The sequence below is a fragment of the Ochotona princeps genome, chromosome 4, assembly GCF_030435755.1.
Source record: "Ochotona princeps isolate mOchPri1 chromosome 4, mOchPri1.hap1, whole genome shotgun sequence".
In the NCBI taxonomy this organism is placed as follows: domain Eukaryota; kingdom Metazoa; phylum Chordata; class Mammalia; order Lagomorpha; family Ochotonidae; genus Ochotona; species Ochotona princeps.
Genome location: NC_080835.1, coordinates 113,408,482 through 113,430,488, shown reverse-complemented (window position 1 = coordinate 113,430,488; position 22,007 = coordinate 113,408,482). Strand labels below are relative to the sequence as shown.

The window sequence follows — 22,007 nt, the reverse complement described above, 5'->3', positions numbered from 1 at the left end:
GGAAGGCGTGTCCACGGATCATGTGGGAGGGGCGGTCTGGGCAGTCACGTGGGGCGGGGCGCGCTCCAGTGCGGTTGCGCCAGCCGGTAGCTGCAGCTGGAGCGGTGGCGTTTGGAGGAGACGCGGTGAGTGTGTAGGCAAGCCGGACTGGGGCTGGGAAATGCTGGTCCCTCAACCGCTTAACGCTTCTCGCACCCTCAGGACTTCCCTTTCCGGAGAGCACTACCCTGGGAAACGTTTATCCTTTTGGGACGCGATCCTACTCAGGAACACCTCCCCGCCCCCGCGCCCCTGGAGAAGCTGGACCCCATAAACGCTCGCCCCAGAGCCGTCCTGGCCGCCCACTTCGTCCCTCTTGGCAACCGCGTCTCCCGAGGCACGCGTCGGGGCCCTTCTCGTTCCCTCGCCGCTAGACGTGTGGAGATGCCCGGATCTCGGTAGGCTCTCTCCACCCTCACCTTCCGACTCGCAGCGTCTTTGTTTGACGTGGAAGCTGGCCTCCCTTCGCAGGGCTGGCGGCCCCGTCCTTGTCCGTGCTTCCTCTCCAGGGAGACCGCGGCTGTCCTTCTGTCCATCCCTGGAGGGGATCCGTTCCCCGTGTGCTCGCCCAGCGCCTTCCCTTCTTCTTTGGCTTGTTCCCCTCCATAGTTTACGACCGCCCTGAACCCTCTCTTCCTCTCTTACAAGATGTGCGATGTTGGGACTCCCGTGCCCGAACTGCGGGCGACTTCCCTGATTGCACTAAGGGTGACTGGGAAGAGGAACATCTGTTTGCTATGGTAGTATCAAAAGTACCTTGGGAAACTGCCCCGTGTTGAGAAGACGAAGGCGGGGTCTGAAAGGATGTCCTGACGAGGAAGGGGCCTGTGTTGACAGAGAGAGAACAGCTTTTAGAGGCTGCTAAAGGGTGGAGGAGTAGGAAGTTGAGCTAGGTGTGCGTCCGGATCTTGCCCCTCCGAAAGAGATCCACAGAAGAGAGCCATATTGAACACAAAACAAGGTGGAACCGGGGTAAGCCGTCCTATAGAGGGTTTGTGGAAGAGCTTGAATGAGCTGTGATGAGTAAGCGGGGGTCTTTGAAGCCTGTCGGGTAGAGACAGACTTCTTGAAATGGGACACCAACCAGGATGCTGTGAGCTAGGCTTGCCGTTACCTGGTCTCCCCCCGCCCCAGCCCCTGTACTTAACATTGTTCTTTGAGTTCCTTGAGGCTTTTGGGGGGGGAGGGGTGGGACACTTGATAGCCCCACAAATATTTGTTAAGTGGCTGAAAAGCCCCCCGGATGTGTGGTGACTGAGTCTTTGCGAGTACTCTCATTTGTGCCCACCTTCGACCTGAGGAGTGAAGGTAGGGGTGAATCTGTAAGGAGTGGGAAAGGTCTTGTATATGCTGCCATAGTGAGGCCGGTGACCTGGTGTACCGAGAATTCCCAGGGAGATTGAGAAACAGCCTGTGTTGCTCTTGTTTTATTTCTGCCATTTCACGGGTGGGACATGGATTCTGCAGAAATACGGAAATTCCACCTTAAATGGGTTACCCTTTTCTGATATGTCCCAGCTGGACATCACTTGCTCTGTAGGTGCCTGGAGCTCCTTCATCCAAGGCTTCATCCTTGAAAATCCAGGTGGTGGCAGTTGTTGCAGACCTGTTTGGGGTCCAGGACTTTCATGGTTTTGGAGAGGTGCGGGTGCTTGTTAAGAAGCAGTACTGTGCTCGCAGAATGAGCCTTTTTTGTTTGTTTTCCTGGAGAAGGAATGTTTTATCTTTTTTTCTTGTTTTAACTTGGTGAGATAAATGTAAAGAAGGCAGAGTTTTTGTTTGTAGGATAGTTCAGCTTCCTCCCCAAGTCTTGACACTGATTAGAGGTGCTCTGTGAATCTGAAGGGTTTATGCAAATGTCTTGTCCAGCTGTTTGTTTTCTCTCTTTTGCCTTCCTCCACTTCTTCCTTCAGCTGCTGCTATTTCAGCCTGTTCCTATATTTACTGCTGCACCAGTCTCCCATCTTCTTTGAAGTTTCAGACTGCTCTGTCTAGTTTGTTTTTACAAGGAAGGCAATTCTGGTGGTGTTGTGCTCATTCCTACGTAGAGTACAGCTGTGTTCACACATGGTTTATTTACATAGATTTTGATCAAGCACAGTGTGTGTCCCCTTCCGCCAAATACTCATATAAAGAGCTTCATAGCTTGTTTTGAAGGTATGTCCTCATTTATGCGAAAACAAAAGGGTTGCCTTGATATTTCACAAATGTGAGCAAGCGCTAATGAATGAACATGTATTTAAGTATCACAAAGTTAAGATTAATTAGTGATGAAGTGAAATTACAGTTCTTCAAACAGTGATGTGCTAGTTGCAGATTAACAAGAGTCCATTTCCTTGGAGAGCAGGAAGTACTTGGACGTTGCTTTATGGTTTTAGAAAGATTAAATGGCAGAATTAGGAGGGGCTGTCTGAAAGTGTCCTGAAGGTCAGTCTGGAGCCAGGAGAGCTGAAGGCTTTCAGTTCAGCTGAAATAAAGCTGGGGAAATAATTTGGGTTTTAGGTGTTTTGTTTTGCCATTTAAAAGATGAACTGTGCAACTCAGAGCTTGCATTAATATTTTCCACACCTAACCTTAGCAGATTTATCTCAGATTTATCTTGAATACTTCTAGCATTGGAACGTAGAGTCCAGTTGTATTCCTGTCCCCAGAGTTTAGCTTTGTGCCATCAAGCTAACAATTATATTTAGGGGTTACTTCATTGAGTGCTATTAGAACATATCCGGAGATTTCCTAAGTAGAGTATAGAAGGGATACAAATTATATATAGCAGGAGTAAGAAACTCTAAAACCCCGAGGTGGGACTCAAAATTCAGTAAATCTATAGCAAGCCAGTTTTTAAGTTGATAATTTATATGACTGCCAAATGATGTTACAGATATCTGTATGGGCCCTAACCAAAGGAGAAGCCTTTGATATCTAATACAAACCTATAATGCAAGTATTAGGTCTGTTTTCCACACCAGTGTTTTTGACTGCATTGTAGTATTTATCGCCTCTTAGTATCCTTTATTAAGCTTCTGAATAATGATGAACAAGGTGAGTCTAATTTGAACTAGCACTTCCCAAACCTTTTTCATATGGTATATTTGGAAGTCATTGTTTTGTCGCTGGTGAAGACTGGAGGTTGTCCCCAGAAGGCCACTGGCCACGGGAGCTCTGGCCATCTGTGGTCCTGGAGGCTGCAGAGATCAGTGTATCACAGTACCCTCCACCACCCCCCCATCCCATCCTGATCTGTCTCAGCATTAGGAAGGTCAGCTGTACACTTTCGAGATCTTTCACCCAAGCCCTGCCAACTGTGAAGAGGATCTGTGTCACTGGTTTGTTACCTGCTTTGCACTTTCATGCCTTTGTGCTCTTGGCTAGTTTTTATTTTAAGTCCATGCTTGTTCTTACAGAGCGGCCTTTTTTTTTTTAAGATATTGAATTTCTTTTACGAATTATTTATTTTTATTGCAAAGTCAAATTTACAGAGCGAAGGAGAGACAAGCATCCATCTGCTGGTTCACTCCCCAAGTGGCCTCAATGGCCCAGAGCTGAGCTGATCCAAAATTGGGAGTTACGAGCTGCTTCTGGGTCTACACATGGGTGCAGAGTCCCAAGACTTTGGGCTATCCTCGACTGCTTTCCCAGGCCACAAGCACAGAGCTAGAAGGGAAGTGGAGCAGCTGGGATACAAACCAGCGGCCATATGGGATCCTGGCACATGCAAGGTGAGGACTTTAGCCACGGGGCTGCCGTGCTGGGCCCACTGAACAGTCTTCTTTAAGAGCATGAGCTGTAGTTATACTGAAGATGGGGTAAGCACTGGCCATGATTTTTGGCCCTGTTAGGTCAAGTCTACTTGTTTAGAAAACATAGAGGAAGATCAGCATGCAAGGAACATGGGGATTTCTTTAGACAGAACGCATTTTCCAGTATAAAAATAATACTGATTTCCCGGCGGCATGGCCTAGCGGCTAAAGTCCTCGCCTTGAACGCCCTGGGATCCCATATGGGCGCTTGTTCTAGTCCCGGTGGCTCCACTTCCCATCCAGCTCCCTGCTTGTGGCCTGGGAAAGCAGTCGAGGACGGTCCAAAGCTTTGGGGCCCTGCACCCACATGGGAGACCCGGAAGAGGTTCCTGGTTCCCGGCTTCGGATCAGCGCAAAACCGGCCATTGTGCTCACTTGGGGAGTGAATCATCGGACGGAGGATCTTCCTCTGTTTCTCCTCCTCTCTGTATATCTGACTTTGTAATAAAAATAAATAAATATTTTTTTAAAAATACTGATTTAAAAAATGTGAAAAAAGCAGAATGAGGAGGGTAACTGTGTAGCCTAGCAGTTCAGATGCCCTCCTCCTGGATTCAGTGCTGAGGTCCTGCTGATGGAGGACTTGAGGGAGTGATAGTGGCCTACGTAGTGGGTTCCTGCTGCTTAAGTGGGAAACAGGGATTGATTGAGACAGGGATTCCTGTCTTTGAGCTGGCCCGGCCTTGGTGCTTGTGGGCCTTTGCGGGGTGGACCAGCAGTTTGGAGCTTTCTCTTTCCCTCCTCCTAATTCTTATAAAGTAGAATGGGAAGAAAGCATTCCTAAATTTTCTTCCCAAAATATATTAATATGATTTTCCTTCTGTTTTTTTCACTCTACTTTTTTTGAGTTGTGAAAAAATATTTTTTAAAAAATGTATCATATTTTTATTATAAAGTCAGACATACAGAGAAGAGAGACAGAGAGGAAGATCTTCTGTCCATAGATTCACTCCCCAAGTGACCACAACAGCCAGAGCTGATCCAGTTGAAATCCAGAAGCTAGGAGCTTTTTCCAGGTCTCCCACGCAGTGCAGAGTCCCAAGGCTTTGGCCCTTCCTCAACTGCTTTCCCAGGCCACAAGCAGGGAGCTGGATGAGAAGCAGGGCTGCCGGGATTAGAACCGGCGCCCATATGGGATCCTACCACATGCAAGGCGAGGACTTTAGCCACTAAGCTACCGCACTGAGCCCAAGTTGTGAAAAATGTTAAACACTTATAGGAATAGAGAAAATGCTATGATAAGCCCTGTTGTACTGTCAGGCAGCAACTGCCGTCTTCCTGCAGGGGCTCCGTCCTGTTCTGCAGCACCAGACACCCTGTTCTGACCTCCCAGGTGGCTGTGAAACACATCCCACACATCACCTCATTTGTGAAGGAAGAGGATTTAGTGGGTTATTTTTTCTTAATCATTATCTTCATTTACTTGAAACACAATGTAATGGAGAGAAGGAGGGAGAGATCTGTCCTGCAGCAGCCAGGGCTGGACCAGGCGAAATCAGGAGCCTAGGACTCCATTTGGATCTCATGTGGAATATAGGAGCCGGGGCAAACATCCACTGCCCCCAGGATGCATTAGCAGGAACTGGATTGGAAACCGACCCTGACTGCATGCTGGTATAGAGTAGGGGCGTCCTAAGCAGTAGAGCAACTCACTGGGCCACAGTGCCCACCTTAAGGACTTTTTTTAATGTATATGTTAAAAAAATGTGTAAGGATTTATTTATTTGAAAGGTAAAGTTATGGAGAGATACAGATTCAGCCATCTTCCATTTGCTGGTCCACTCTCCAAATGGCTGTAACAGTCGGGCCTAGGCCAGGCTGAAGCCAGGAACCTGGAACTCCATCCAGGTCTCCCACGCAGGTGGCATTAGCCCGAGCATTTGGGCCCTGTCCCATTGTTTTCTCAGGAATATTAACAGGGAGCTGGATTGGAAGTGGAACAACTGGGACTCAAACTCATGCTTGTATGGGATGCCAGCCAATGGCTTAACCCCCTGCATTACAACACCAACCTTGCAAGGACTTGTTTTTAATATAACCATAATACCATTATCACATCTTCTTAAAAATATGTTTCTTCACACTAAAAGCAAGCAGTCAGTGCACAGTTTACCCATCCCCACCCACTCTCAGCAGTTCATTTGAATCTGACTCATAAAAAAGGACCACACATTGGAGCCAGCATTGTGGTATAATGGGTTAAACCATTACCTGCAATGTCAGCATCCCGTATGGGCACCAGTTTGAGTCCTGGCTGTTCCACTTCCAATGCAGCTCTCTGCTAAAGTGCCAGGGAAAACAGTGGAAGATGGCCCAAGTACTTGGGCCCCTACACTCATCTGGGAGGCCTAGACAGAGCTCCAGGCTCCCAACTTCATCCTGATGCAGGTCAGCCATAGTGGGCATTTGGGGAGTGAACCAGCAGATGGAAGATCTCTCTCTCTCTGCCTCTCTTTCTCCATGACTCTACCTTTCAAATAAATTATTTTAAAGAGCAATTTGTCTCATGTATATGTTTGTTTTAAGGATTTGCTTATTTGAAAGGAAGAGTGGCAAGGGAAAAAAGAAAAATCTTCCATTTGCTATATGGCTGCATTGGCCAGAGTTGAGCCAGGCTTAAGCCAATAGGTGGGAACTCCATCCTAGCCTCCCTCTTGGATGGCAGGGTCCCAAACATTTGGGTCATTTGCTTCTTCCTTCCAAAATGCATTAGCAGGAAGTTGGACTGGAAGCAGAGCAGTTTGAACCTGCATCCAGTCTGGAATGCCAGAGTCACAAGCTGGGACCTAATCTACCACATCACAGTGGGTACTTTTAATGAGAGGAATGGTACCGTGTGGGCATGCAAAAGAGATGGACAGGAAACAGGATGACAGAACACAGTGGCAGAGAGCTTGCATTTTGCAATAAAACAGGGTTTCATATCTTGGCTCTGCCATTGCTGATTATATAACCTCATGCATGTTACTTAACTTGCACTTGAGTTTTTTAATACTGTAAAATGAGGATGATGCTACTGTAGGATATTCATATACAGTAACTGTTCAGCAACCTTTAGCTGTTCCCAGCTTATGGTGTAGCACCAGGTGCATATATATGTATTGATGGGCCGTAAATGGGGTGAGAGTCAAGAGATGATTGAATTTAGTCTAATTCTGCCATTTAGGTGATTTTCTTCCAAGTTTGGAACTTAAATGTTTCACCTAGAAAAGGAAGTTGAGTAAACAATTAGTTGACCGCTGAAGTTGCAGTGCTTATGGGAAGTGAACATTGTTACGTTTGGACAAAGCGTCAGGCTTTGTTCTTTACAAATATCTAAGCATTCCAGCCTCAGTTTCTGCTATATGATAATGAAATTAATCTGCGTAATATGGTTGTTGTGAAAAGCAGCAAAGTAAATGCATACGGTGCCTAATGTGTAACAGGCACTCAGATTAGTAGTGATACAGCATGATTACAGGTTAAAATAATATTTCACTAGAGCATTTTCAGAACTGCAAAGGGGATGGGTGTTTTCAGTGGTGAAGTAGCCCCTTGGGACGTCTGTATGCCCAGGTTCGAGTCCTGGCTCCTCTTCTTGCTGAGGCAACAAGTAATCTGGTCCTTGCTATCCCCATGGTGGTCTGGCATCTGGCTTGCAGCCTGGCCCAGCCCCAGCTGGTGAGACCATCGGAGGGCTGTTTCTCTGACAAGTAAAAACAAATTCAGGAACTGTATTTTAAAACATTATGTAAATGAAGAAGATCAAGGTAATTATGTAGCAACATGAATATACACTGAAAAGTGTGGATATAGTTTTCACAGAGAGTACACCACTGAGGGACTGTTAAACCATGGTGTTGGAGAGAAGCCATTGACTGGTAAGTCCGTAGAGAAATTAACAAGTTTCCTGCAACAAGCAGTTGCTGAATAGAACAGACTTTCCGGATTATTTGAGAATTTGAACAAAAATAAGTTAAAGATGTGGATTGTTGTTTGCATTTTAATTGTTAAAGATTGGTGCATGCTGCTCCAGTGGTACCATGAGTTTTATGAAAATAACTTGTGGTAGATGTTAGGAGAGCTGAACAGATCCAGAAAGCCAGATCCGTATACAGTGTGCTAACCCCAGCTGTGAGTTAACTTTCCCCTAACTTGCTTAATGGTAAGAGTTACCTGAGGCTGGCATTGTAGTGTAGCCAACTAAGGCCTACTGTTGTGCTGGCATCCCATATGGGCACTGGTTGGAGCTCTTGGCTGTTCCACTATCATTCAGCTCCCTGCTAATGTGCCTGTGAAAGCATTGGAAGGTGGCTCAAGTATTGGGCCCCTGCACCTCGTGCACAAAGCAGAAGCAGCTTTGATCTCCCTCCCCTGGCTGAACTCTGCCCCCGTGTGTTACAGGCATTTGGCGAGTAAACCAAGACATTCATTCTCTGTCTTGCTTCTGTACCCTGCCCCATCTCTCCTCCCCTCTCTCTTTCAAATATGTTTAAAAAAAAAAATAAAAATCACCTGATGAAATCTGTTTATATGCATTACCAGATCATTTTAATTTTATTTTTTATTCATTTCAGAGGCAGAGAATCAGCCATTTGTTTATCCTAAATACCTGCAACTGAGTGGACTGGGGTCGGGTACAATCTAGGAGCTAGAACACAGGTCTCCCAAATGTCAGGAATCCCATCCTGTGAGTCATTACCTATGGCCTTCCCGAGTCCACATTAGCAGGAAATGGAGCTGAAATGTGGAATACAAGTGACTTAATTGGTTTGTTTATTTTGTTTTGTTTTTTAAGATTTAGTTTTAGGGCCTGGCAGCATGGCCTAGTGGCTAAAGTGCTTGCCTTGAACACCCCGGGATCCCATATGGCCGCTGATTCTAATCCCGGCAGCTCCACTTCCCATCCAGCTCCCTGCTTGTGGCCTGGGAAAGCAGTCAAGGACGGCCCAAAACCTTGGGTTCCTGTACCCACGTGCGAGACCTGGAGGAAGAGGCTCCAGGCTCCTGGCTTCAGATTGCCGCAGCACTGGCTGTTGCGCTCACTTGGGGAGTGAATCATCGGACGGAAGATCTTCCTCTCTGTTTCTCCTCCTCTCTGTATATCTGACTTTGCAATAAAAATAAATAAATCTTTAAAAAAAAACTTAGTTTTAATTTGGACAGCAAAGTTCAGAGAGAAGGAGAGGCAGAGAGAGACAGTCTTCTGTCTGCTGTTTGATTCTTCAAATGGCCATGATGGGCTGGGCCAGACCGAAGCCAGGAGTTGGGCACTCCCAGAGTTCCCACATGGGTGCAGGGTCCCAAGCACTTGGCCATCTTCTGCTTCTTTCCAGGGCCATTAGCAGGGAGCTGGATCACAAGTGGAGCATCCAGGACTCTAAACTGGCACCCATATAGGATGCTGGCACAGCGAGCAGTGATTTGACTGGTTGTGGTGCAGTGTCATGCCCCTTTCCCATCAATCCCAGGTTGAGTTTAGGCCCAGGAGTCACACTTTCCTGCCTGTCTTCCAGCTGTCCCAACAAGCACTCTAGGGGCTTAGACCAGATGATCCTTCATTTGTGGATATACTAGACAAAAGGAAAGTTATTGAATAGTTAGAGATGAATAAAAAATTATTTAAAATTGTAGGTGCTGCTGCTTTTCCCCTTGAGTTAGAGTAATTTGCCAGTATGGTGTAAACTGTTAAATAGTCCAAGAGTTGGAGTGAGGAAAGGTAGCTTCCCTCCACTCTGCCTCCTTTATCGTTTTGTTCTTTATTAGGCACCACTCAGTTTGTGTCTTCTTTCCTCTGAGATCATCCTGCTATTCCTAGCTCATTGCTACATTATTTCTTCTTCTATCACCTCCCCACTGTGCCTCCTGGTTTCCTGTTAGTTCTTCCACACTGCCATTTCCCTGTCTTTCCTCTCTCATGGCCCCGGACTTACAGTGTACTCTGGTTACTTGCATGCAGTTACATCTCTGCTAAATACTGCTCCTGTTGAGCCAGGTGATCTGCCACAGCTACACTCCTTGTGTTTACATTGGCCTTGCTTGTACTTTTAATGTAGCTACTGTTAATTTTTCCCAAAATGTGCCAATGTGTTTGTCACACTCTTATCAATAACTTTTTTTTTTTATGAACGCATATGTACACCTAGATTGTTTATTGGATCGCTGCCTCTTCCTCCTCCTACACTGTGTGTTCCTCCCGGGAACAGCTCCCCAGGTGTTACTGCCCAGTACTTGTCTTGAACCTGTCCTCCTTCTGGGTGTATGTCTTTTTTTTTTTTTTTTAAAGATTTATTTATTTTATTACAAAGTCAGATATACAGAGAGGAAGATCTTCTGTCCGATGATTCACTCCCCAAGTGAGCTGCACCGGTCGGTGCGCGCCGATCCAAAGCCGGGAACCAGGAATCTCTTCCAGGTCTCCCATTTGGGTGCAGGGTCCCAAAGCATTGGGCCGTCCTCGACTGCTTTCCCAGGCCACAAGCAGGGAGCTGGATGGGAAGTGGAGCCACTGGGACTAGAACAAGCGCCCATATGGGATCCCGGGGTGTTCAAGGAGAGGACCTTAGCCGCCAGGCCACGCCGCCGGGCCCTGGGTGTATGTCTTTCATTTTCTTAATACACATACTCCAGCTGTTTCCTAAGGAATATTTAAATGCCTTTGATTTGCCCACATGCTGGTTTGGGGGTTTGGCATGTTGTAGAAGTCTAGCTTGGCACGAATTTTCCCCCAGAATGTGCAAGGCATTATTGTGTTGTTTTCTGGTGCTTGAATTGCTCTAGTGGCATAGTGATTCAAAGCTCTTCTACATGATCTTGCCTTCTTCATTTTGTCTCTCCCTGAAAGCTCTGACAGTTTTGTGGTGTACTCAGCTTTGCTTTTCTCTGAGAGCATTTATTCCCACCACACATGCCACATGCCTTGTTTGCTTATCTCCCTCACTCCAGCAGTATAAATTCCATGAGCCCAGGGGTTTGGTTTTGTTAGCTACCATAATTCCAGCTTGTGGAAAAGTTCCTGGCACTTAGTGATGTTTAATAATTTCTTGAAGGAGGAAGCAGATTTTTTTTTTGTCTTGAGATTTCTTAAATGTCTAATGACCCTGGCTGGGTTTTGTTGTTAAAAATGAAACACCAGGCTGCGTCTTCTTGGTTGTTGTTGGTGGTGGTGGTGGTGGTGGTGGTGGTGGTGTGTGTGTGTGTGTGTGTGTGTATTCGTTCAGTTCACAATGGTAAACAGGGTCAAGGATGAGGGTCTAGGGAGGCCACCTCTCAGAGTGCATCTTATGACTTAATTCTTCCAGTTTTTCTTTGTTCCTGCTTATGTATTTGATTCTGCAGCCATTTCAGATTTCATTTGAATGGTCTCTAAACCTCTAGATTTGGAAGTAGAGAAAGCAAAGGAAATTAGGAGGGGGTAAAAAAAGAATTTGTGCATTGAAGAGACTTTATAGCAGTCCACATTTCCAAGTCTGCATCTAAGGCTGGCTTTTCATGCACAAACATTCACTGGAGATTCTTTCATGTGTTGAGGTCATTACTTAGAAAATTCTTCCCGTGTCATTTGAATGCTGTGCTTGGAAACAGTAAGAGGCCAGCACTGAAGCACAGAGCCACTAACACTTTTCTCTTCCTTTTTAGTTATTTCTTTTCCTTTACTCGCCAAGTCACAAGACAAAATACTACCTGTATTCAAACTAGGAGGATGCAGATTTCTGGAATTTTCCCATTTTCAGAAATGTATCTTTTGGCCCTCGTTTAGTTATAGCTAAGTCCCTTAAAGGTCAGCCTTGTGCTGGAGTCGCTGTTTTTAACTCTATGGCTAAAGAGCAAATGTGAAAAAAAAAGTTTTAAACACAACAAGTGGGCCAGAGCCGAGGGTAATAGGCTAAGCCTCGACCGGCAGCATCAGAATCCCATATGGGCACCACCAGTTCTTGTCCTGCTTTCCTGATTGCCCCGTGCTAATGGCCGGGGAGGCAGCGGAAGGTGACTCAAGTCCTTTGGCCCCTACACTCCTGAGGGAGGCCCAGAAGAAGCTTCTAGCTTTTGGCTTCAGATTGGCTCAGCTCCAACTGTAATGGCTGTGTATGAAAATGATGCAGCATATGAAATATCTGTCTATCCTTCTCTCTGTAACTCTTCCTTAAATGAACATGCAAACGAATAAATAAATAGCAGTTGTGACATCTGTTGCCAGCATTTGGAGCTACTTTTTTTTTTTTTTCATTCTGTTGGAGTCCTGTCCATGGGACCCAGAAGGTCAGGTGCTTACTTTTTCACTGTGCCTTGCTGCCCTCCACTGTTAGAAAGGTGCTGTGCCGCTATGGAAACACAAACACAAGTTGCTCCAGTGATTTTATCTTGTTTACTAGGCCGCTGAGGTAAATGAAGGAAAAAGACTGGAAAATAGACCCTGGTGATGTGGCACAATGTATTAAGTTATCACCTGAGATACTGCCGTCCCCTATAGGTGCTGGTTCAGGTCCAGGCTACTCTTTGCAATCTACTTCCCTGCTAATGTGGTTGTCCAGGTGCTGCAGCCTCTGCACCCACATGGGAGACCTGGATGAAGTTCCTGGCTCCTGCCTTTGGCCTGGGTCAGCCCTGGCTATTCTAACTGTTCGTAAGCAAGCCAGCAGACAAAAGATTCTCTCTTTCTCTCTCTCTCTAATCCTACCTTTCAAATAGAATAAGTATTTAAAAACAAAAAAGATCTACCTTGATGACCAATGCCAGTTGCTAAAGTCCTCACCTTGCATGCGCCAGGATCCCATATGGGCGCCAGTTCGAATCCTGGCCACTCCACTTCCCATCCAGCTCCCTGTTTGTAGCCTGGGAAAGCAGTTGAGGGTGGCTTAAAGCCTTGGAACCCAGCACCCATGTTGGAGACTCGGAAGAAGCTACTAGCTCCTGGCATCAGGTTGGCTTGGCGCTGGCGGTTGCAGTCACTTGGGGAGTAAGCCAGTGAGTGGATGGAAGGTCTTTCTCTCTGTCTCTGCTTCTCTCTGTAAATCTGATTTTCCAGTAAAAAATAAATAAAAATCTTAAAAAAAAAAAAACCCACACACAAACTACCTTCTAACCTTCCTACCTACCTAGAACCTGGTTGTTTGTTTGCCCCTCAAGTTATTTTCTCTGGCCGATTTGTAAGATTGTTGCTGTCTGCTCAGCAAAAGCAAAGCTTTTGGGGCTCTCCTAAGTTCACCCAGGTTTTCCAGTAACTTTTGTTGTAAATGGTTGCTTTTTTCTATTTTTTTTGCAGGGGAGTGGTCCTTTCAGAGCTTCTTGATTCTGGTCTTCAGGGCACTCTCAGCTCTTAGTCATTTACGGGACATAGAGAATACACTTTAGTTTGTTTTTACTGGGCAATGATCCTGGGGCTTGGTGTTGCAGTACAGAGAGTTAAGTCAGCACTCGCAACAAGAGCCTCCCATATCAGTGTACCAATTCAAGCACTTGACTACTCTGTTTTCCATCCAGCTCCCTGCTAATGTGCCTGGGAAGGCAACAGATGATGACTCAAGCACTTGGGCCCCCATCACCTGCTTGACAGGCCAGGATGGTGTTCCTGGCTCCTGGCTTCAGCCTGCCCCAGCCCTAGCTATTGTGGTCATTTGCCCATTTGACAAGTGAACTAACAGATGGACGATATTCTCTCTCTCTGTCACACACTCTCATGCTCGCTCGCTCTCTCTTTCAGACTTTACCTTATAAAGGAATCATTGTTTTGGTACAGCAGGTTAAATGGCCACTGGAATGCCAGCATCCCATCTGAGCACTGATTCAAGTGCTGGCTACATCATTTCGTAAGCAGCTCCCTGCTAAAATGTGTCTGGAAAACAGCACGAGATGGCCCAACTACTTGGTCTCCTGCCACCCATGTGGAAGACCTGGATGGAGTTCCTGGCTTCTGCCCAAGTCCAACACTGGCCGTTGGAGCCATTTGGGGAGTGGACCAGTGGATGAAAGAATTTCTGGCTCTCAGTAACTCTGACTTTCAAATAAATAAGCAAATCTTTAAAATATATACTTATCTTTTCAAGAATATCATGCTAGACAAAGTTAAAAACCTTTTCTATATTCTTTCTGGCTTATTATGTCTCTCTCATCTGTTAGAGATTTACTTATTTGAAATTAAAGATGCCAGAGTAGACAGATTTTTGATACACTGGTTAACTGCACCCCGTGGATGCAGTGACCGGGGCTTGACCATGATGAAATCAGGATGCTGGAATTCCGTTTGGGGCTCCCACCTGGGTGGCAGGGGCCCAAGCACTGGGGCATCTTCCACTGCTTTCCTAAGTGCATTAGCAAGAAACTGGATCTGAAGTGCAGTGACCAGGATTTGAACCCGGACTCATATGGGCTGTGCCTGTGTCACAGGTTGGGGCTTAATGTGGTGCACAATTGTACTGGCCCATGGTTCTCTTGTTCTGAAGGTGTTACTGAAACCCATCCAAGGAATCACTTCAGAGAGCATTGTGAAGTATATGACGGCTTTATCAAAATCAGTAAATGCTTTTCTTGGTGTTTAAAACAGAAGGAAGTAATCACTTGTTATCTTCTACCCAAAGATTGTTTCTGCCATATTCAGACATGCAAAATCCATGATACTGAGCATGTTGGTGAACTCTTCTTTAAGCCAGAAGTACTGCCTTGAAGTCCCAGCAAGAATGAAGAGCTGCCTTAAGTGGTTAACTTGTGGGCTAAGGCCTGCAGAGATCTGAACTAAAGAGAGATTCGGGAGTCTCTAGCATGTAGTTAGTATTTCACGGCATAGGAGTGGGGAGGACCGGGGCAGGTACGTATGTCTGTAAAGGGAATGAACAGAAGAATCCCAAGGATGAGCATTAATATATAGGGAATGGATGGCGGAGGATCTTCCATTAGCGTAGCAGCTAGGAAACCAGGAAGGGACAGGAGTTGAAGTAAATGTCAGGTGCTTCCAGGAGGTAAAAGACAAGAAATGCTAGCAGTCTCGTGGTTTCCCCAAAAGGAGATTTATATTGCTTAAGACTATCCTTGATCTTCCTTAAACACAGGTGTTAGTCTCTTGCATACCTCTTCCCTGCTTGTTCATGTTCATATTCATATATTGTGACATATATTAGTATATAATCTTAATGTGACATTAATGTTAATGCTTGGCACAAGCATGCTATGAGTGTTTGTGTATAATTCTCTTTCCCCTAAAGGTATAGCTGTTTTAATGGTAGGGACCCTATCTTACTCATCTTGGTGTTGCCAATAGTGTGGACTCTGGAGTTGCATTCCATGTCTATTGTGTAATAGCTGTGTGACCTTTAGCAAGATGCATAACTTGTATATGCCTCAGTACCATGATCTGTGGTGTTTATGATATATGGTGGCAGTAGTTTCTGATTTGCGGAAGAGTGAATGTTTATGAAGTATAGAAAAAAGTGCCTGGCTTATTCTAAATGCTGTGTAGTGTTTGGTGGAGGTGAGCTGCAAGCAATAATAATAATCTTTTTAGCACAGTGCTTGGCATTCAACAAATTTTGAACATGAAAACTCAACAGTTTGTGACTAACACAATTCCTATCATTTTAAATTCTATGAGCATATACAGAAACTATGTGATCAGAGTTTCTTTCCATGTGAATTCCTCTTAGGATAAAACTGGAAGATAAAAATTCCAGAGCATGTGAAAATGTAGATGTGTTGAGGTGTAGTAATAAACATTAGCCTTAAACAGGGAATGATGGAGTTTGCTTGGTATGAAAGAGAATGCTACATTGTATTCATTTATCCTGCCTTTACAGCCCAGAAAATTAGGAGTGATGATCTATCTCTTAGACTTTAACTCATACTAGGTACATACTTATTGAGTCAGCAAATGTCTGAACTGCTGGGGTTGGAATGGTAAGTCAGATAGACACACTACCCCTGCCCAAGGAGCTGCTATTGTGGGAGAGCCCAGTAAGCACTCATGGGTGGTAAGGGATGCAGATGAGTTGAAGTATAAAGGTGAAGTTAAGGTGAAGGGGATCGAAAACCAGGCTGCTGGTTGCATTTCAACTGAGAGTTGAGGGTGTGTATGTGTGATGAATGTTACTTGTAGAATCTGTTGCTCTGAGCAGAGGCTGTGAGCAGGACACATGGCTTGCGCAGACTCCAGAAGAGCCCTGCAGCGGCCAAGGAGCCCTCTGGGTGCAGGAGAGGTTCACGGAAGGCTGAGCAGATCATGCCAGGTCTTGTAACCACAATGAGGATTAAGCACAATGAGAAGCCTTGGAATGGTTTTAAACCATGACTTAATCCAATTTGTGATTTGAAATCCCTTTTGCTGCTACATAAGCTTTCCTTTTTCTCTAATTGTAAAATACTTGCGAAGGGTGGTAAACAGGCTGTGTAACAAGGTTAATGGAAGATTTATTGTGGCAGAGTATGAGTAACCTAGGCCCAACAGACTCAAACCCATGACTTAATGAGTCCTGGGCAGTGTTCCAGAGTGGTCAGATTCTATTCGGGAATTCTATTCAGTTATTATCATGCAGTAAATATACCTTGGCTTGGTCAGCTGGGGCAAATTCTTCAGTGGTTGGCCGTTGCTTTCTTTTAAGGACATGATTGGTTGCCAAAAAGAGGGCTGATGTTTAACTTAAGAAGAGCACTTCTGGGAATGGTTAAGGAATGTATGGATAAAAAACACAGGGTTCCCGGTGGCGTGGCCTAGCGGCTAAAGTCCTCGCCTTGAAAGCCCCGGGATCCCATATGGGCGCCGGTTCTAATCCCGGCAGCTCCACTTCCCATCCAGCTCCCTGCTTGTGGCCTGGGAAAGCAGTTGAGGACGGCCCAATGCATTGGGACACTGCACCCAAATGGGAGACCTGGAAGAGGTTCCAGGTTCCCGGCTTCAGATCGGCGCGCATCGGCCCGTTGCGGCTCACTTGGGGAGTGAATCATCGGACGGAAGATCTTCCTCTCTGTCTCTCCTCCTCTGTGTATATCTGGCTGTAATAAAATGAATAAATCTTTAAAAAAAAAAAAAAAGAACACAGGGTTGCTCAAGGTTGTTCTTTCCAGATGGGTAAAATGAAGCAGACACTGTGTGTGTCACTCACATCAGAGTGGTCTGAGTGTAAGATCAATGGCATCCCGGGCTGTAGGGCTTTCCCCTGAATGCTTTGCAGACCTTTGTTTTCCAAATAGTAGTTTATTCTCCTACTTGATAGATTTAGTATATAAAACAAAAAAAAACCAGTTTCTTAGGCCAACATTTGATAGCTTGTCAGTTACTAGAAAGTTCTTCCCTTAAAAATCTGCTGCAGAAATCAGTTTACTTTTTTGTATCAGAAACTTGAATTATAAAAATGAAGTGATTTATCTATAAAGTGTTGTGTTATGCCTGGCTTTTTAAGATTTTTCAAGTCTTAACTTCAAGAAAATTCTTCTTTTACCTGCTATAATCCAGTTTCTTTACTTGTGTTGTAGCTGTTGACTTATCTGAAAAAATGGCAACCTGAGTATTGATTTACTGGTGTATATGGTTTTCTTTCTTGCTCAGTTTAAAAACTAAAATGACCCTCTGGTCCTCCTTACTTTAAAGGCAGTAATGGGGTGTTTCTCCTAATTGAAAATGCATTACCTGTTTCACAGAAAACTATTTCTTGTGATTTGGATCATGAACATGTTGGCTGAGTGAGTTGACCAAATGCCTACTGTGTGCCAGGCAGCATTCCTCGGACAAAAGCTCTGTCTGTCTTTTGGATGCCTCCATTTCAGTGGGAGGAGGCAGATGACTAATGACTATAATTGGGGTGTTAGGGGTGATGTGTGCTATGAAATAAGAAAAGGAGTTGATAGTTTTAAGTGGTGTGGCTAGAATAGCAAGCACTGAAAGAACATGACTTGAGCAAAGGCTTGGGAACTCGTGCCTATCAGAGAGCAAGCATCAGATGGATGAGGTAACTCCTCAAGGCCACAGAGTACCTGGCCTCCTGAGGATCTCTGTAAGGGCTGTGAGACCGAGGGAGCATCTCACTTTTCTAGGAATTAATTTCTCAGTTTCAAGAGGTTCGTATGCCCAAATGAACGAATAGGCAGAGAACTTCATCCTGTGAATGTTCTATAGATGGTAATCTGTAAACACCTGGACTCCTATTTTAACTTGAATTAGGTAATTCCTAAGTCATGCCAAGGCTTCTTAAATTTTCAGTTCACAGGGTAGTTTCGTAGAGGTGATTAAGGATTTTACTATTCCAGTGTCCCCCATCTCCAGAGTAGAAGAGCAGGGCTCATTGGGGGAAATTGTCCTTAGAAGGGCAGGTTTCAACAAGCTCCTCGTTTCTTTCCAGTTCAACAGTATCACATCCTTGTACATTTTTTTTTTTTAAAGATTTATTCATTTTATTACAGCCAGATATACACAGAGGAGGAGAGACAGAGAGGAAGATCTTCCATCCGATGATTCACTCCCCAAGTGAGCCGCAACGGACCGATGCGCACCAATCCGATGCCAGGAACCAGGAACCTCTTCCGGGTCTCCCACGCGGGTGCAGTGTCCCAATGCATTGGGCCGTCCTCAACTGCTTTCCCAGGCCACAAGCAGGGAGCTGGATGGGAAGTGGAGCTGCCGGGATTAGAACCGGCGCCCATATGGGATCCCGGGGCTTTCAAGGCGAGGACTTTAGCCGCTAGGCCACGCCACCGGGCCCCATCCTTGTACATTTTTAAAATTTATTTTTAAAGATTTATTTTTTTTTTTTTGAAAGAGTTACAACAGAGAGGGAAGGAGAGACAGAGAGGGAGATCTTCCATCCACTGATTCACTCACCAAAATGACCACAGCAGCTAGAGCTCAGCCAATCAGAAGCCAGGAGCCTGGATCTTTTTCCAGATCTCTCCCACGTGGGTACAGGGTGCTAAGGACTTGGGCCGTCCTGCACTGCTTTCTCAGGCTGTAAGAAGGCAGCCGGCTTGGAAATGGAGCAGCTGGAACTCAAAAAACTCAAACCAGCACTCATATGGGATGCTGACAGCACAGGCAGAGGCTTAACCTGTCACACCACGGTACCAACCTCTTCTATATTTATTTTCACTGTACTTGAAAAGGGACACAAAGAGTTTCTCTCCTGATTCGATCTCTAAATGGCCACAACAGCAGGCTGGGCCAGGCCAAACCCAGGAGCTCAGAATTCCTTGTACGTCTCCCAGGGTCTCTCGCACTTGAGGCATTATTTGCAGCCTCCCAGGCTGGGCATTGCAGGAACTGCAGTCAGGGAGCAGAGCTGAGACTCCAGGCCCTCCAGTATGGGATGTGGGCATTCCAAACTGTGTTTACAATCCCTGTTTCTAAGTTTTTATTTAGTAGTCCACATGCTTTGTTCTTTGTCTCGGTGAAATTTTCCATATATTCCTTAGATTTTCAGTTTTAAATAGGGCGTACTACTTTTGCAAAGTCTTAACCAATGACCAAGATAGAAGAACGTTGCCCAAGTCATGTGCATGTCCATTGTGTCCTATGGACATGAACATTCAGGGTCAGCTTAATTTTAGGCACATAACACTCTTCATGAAGATGCATGCTCAGTTTAGCCGGTGAAGAACTGTTGCAGCCATACTGGCCCACAGCTGGTTTTCCCCCATGTTGTTTCTGGATTTTGTTTTTCGTAAGTGGAGTATGTATTTGTAATGTCTTAAAACTTCTGCCCCGGTTTGTCATAGTCTTTTTATATTTGAATCTTCCTCTCTGACTTGCTGTTTGTTGTTTCTCGTTTAGTTTCCCATGAGGTTGAAGTTGACATAAGATTACAGAAGAAAATGTGCAGAAACATTTGTCTTTGACCTTCTGGGACTAGACATTCCACCAATAAAAAAAGGACAATGACACAAGTTCATGTAACTACAAGTTGAGTAGCCCTTGAGAAGTTTAACGGACCCTTTTCCTTCTAGGCAGTAATATAGATTTTGAAGATTGTTTCAAAATTATGTTTTTTATTTGTTTGAAAAGCAGAGACAGAGGTGGGCGGACAGAATCTTTGATCCATTGGTTCACTCCCCAGATGGCCCCAACAGCCAGGGCTGGACCAAGCCAAAGTCCAGGTCTCCCATGTAGGCGATAGGGGCTGACTGCTTGAATAATCACCTGTTCCCGCCCAGTGTGCGCACAACAGAAAGCTGGGATTGGAAACAGAGTCCAGCCTGGAACCTACCTAAGCCCATGGGTATAGACCAGGCAGCCCAAGGGGTGTCTTAACTGCTGCATTGTAGGCCTGGCCCTCGAAACTAGATTTTAAATATAATGAAGAACCTATGATAGATATTTTTTCAGTTTTGTTTTGTTTTTTTGTCATTGTGTATCTGTTTAAAGTATGATACCTTTGAACTTGAAAGTAATCTTAATCAGTACATTAGCCTTCATACTGAATTTTGGTATATGTTGATGTTGTGAAACACTTTTTTTGTTGTTGTTTTCATTTTACTTGATTCTAAGAGAAAATGAAAAATAGATCTGCTTTGTTTCTTGTTTATACTTTGTCCTTTGTTTGGCTCTTGATGGGATTTGAATTCCAGGCTAACAATAGGGGGCACTCCCCAGCGTTTGTCCTGCTGTGCTGCTGGGTTCACCTGATCACCTGATCAGCTACGCTTTGCTGCCTTCAGAGACAATCTGCCAAGCTTCCTGACGTCAAAATAGGACTTTTTAATTTCAAGGCCATTTTTTATTTTAAAATTTTTAATTTAGAGTGCCCTAGGTCAGAAAACATGAAGGAGGTGGACATTAGACAAGATGTATTGATTAAATGTTTTAATTTTTATTATTATAAAGTCTTCCTTTTATTAAGATTTGTCAAATGTCAGCTTACAGTTACCCTGGTAACAATAGCATCTTCTGGGATTTCCCAGATTTGGAAGAATCTTCACTTGTACACAGCATTGTTATTTATATTTTAACTTCAGAAGCGGAGAGACACTGAGGGAAATCTCCCGCCTGTTGTTTTACTACCCAGATGCCCACAACTGCTTGGACTGGGCCAAACAACCCAGGTCTCCCGTGTGGATGGTAGGGACCCACCTGCAACCTCCCTAAGTCTGTATCAGCAGGAGGCTGGAATGGAGGGCAGAGCTGAGACCCAAACCCAGACACCCGGTGTGGGATAGAGGTGTCCCAACCGCTAAATCAAATGCCTGCCCCTGTCCGTAACTTTTTTTTTTTTAGATTGTTTTATTTTACTTGAAAGTCAGAGTTGAAGAGAAGGGAGTAGGGAAACAGACAGGTCTTCCATCAGCTGGTTCACTGCAGTGGCCCCAGTGGCTAGAGCTGACCTGAAACTAGGAGGCAAGAGCTTCCTCTGTTCTCCCACATGGGTTTAGGGACCCAGTGACTTGGGCCACTCATCCTCTGCTATTTGCCCAGGCCATAAGCAGAGAATAGAGGTGGAGCAGGCAGGACAAGTTCCCATATGGTATGCCGGCACTAAGAGGTGAAAGATTATGGTGCTATGCCACCATGCAATCCCCCAAATGTAACATTTTTGTACATACTAGGTTGGCATGAAGAGTGAATATGTGGGAATAGAATCATGCATCACTCACTATATTAATAGTGGGAATTTAATTCTCAAGGACATACTGGAAATCTTGAACTTAAGCATTTATGTGATTTCATTTTTAATGAATGGCCTGTCATTTCTGATGGAATTGTTTGTAAGATTGTACTGAGTACTTAGGAAAGGCTTTTATTAAATGTTTTCGAAGCCCCCTTCCTTAGCAGCATATGTCATTATTTTCAGCATAGGCCTTCCCAGAGGCTTCACAGCAGGAAAAACACTGAAACATTGTCATTCATTTCACAGTAAAATTCTCACCTCCAGTCACCATATCAGATCCATTATTCTTTACTTAAATGATGTGTTGTTTCAGCTTTATAATTGGAAAATCACTCATAAAAACATCTGCTCTCTTGAGCCTGGATACCAGTAGGGTTTATTTGGGGACATGAATCTCAAATGAACTTTTAGAGTTTGGAGTGATCCATCTCAGTCCTAAAGGTCTTCTGGAAACCCTACTTGTGATGAGCCCATCCTGACATTGTTTGGAGAGGAAATGTCAGGACTGAGCAGCGCTGATGTCTTGTGTGCAAGCAGATTTTCAGGAGGTGACTGTGATACAGATGTCACCCAGCAGAAGAACCAGGCTGTCAGTCCCATCTGGGAACTGAAGTAGGAG

At 45.0% G+C, this 22,007-nt stretch overlaps 1 protein-coding gene across 5 annotated transcripts in view; it reads left to right on the top strand.

Annotated features, from left to right (window-relative positions):
• The first annotated feature begins 5 nt into the window (after positions 1-5).
• Positions 6-22,007, top strand: part of FAM118B (family with sequence similarity 118 member B) — a 47,788-nt gene continuing 25,786 nt past the window's right edge. For 2 of the 5 annotated variants that reach the window (XM_058664127.1, XM_058664126.1), the window contains exons 1-2: positions 55-125; positions 202-437. In XM_058664127.1, coding sequence (XP_058520110.1) covers positions 424-437 — 14 coding nt within the window. In that variant the 5' untranslated portion in view covers positions 55-125; positions 202-423. Of the gene's footprint in view, positions 126-201; positions 438-989; positions 1,012-22,007 lie in introns of those variants that run through there. The other 3 variants (XM_058664128.1, XM_012929260.2, XM_058664129.1) reach the window with 3 other exon arrangements.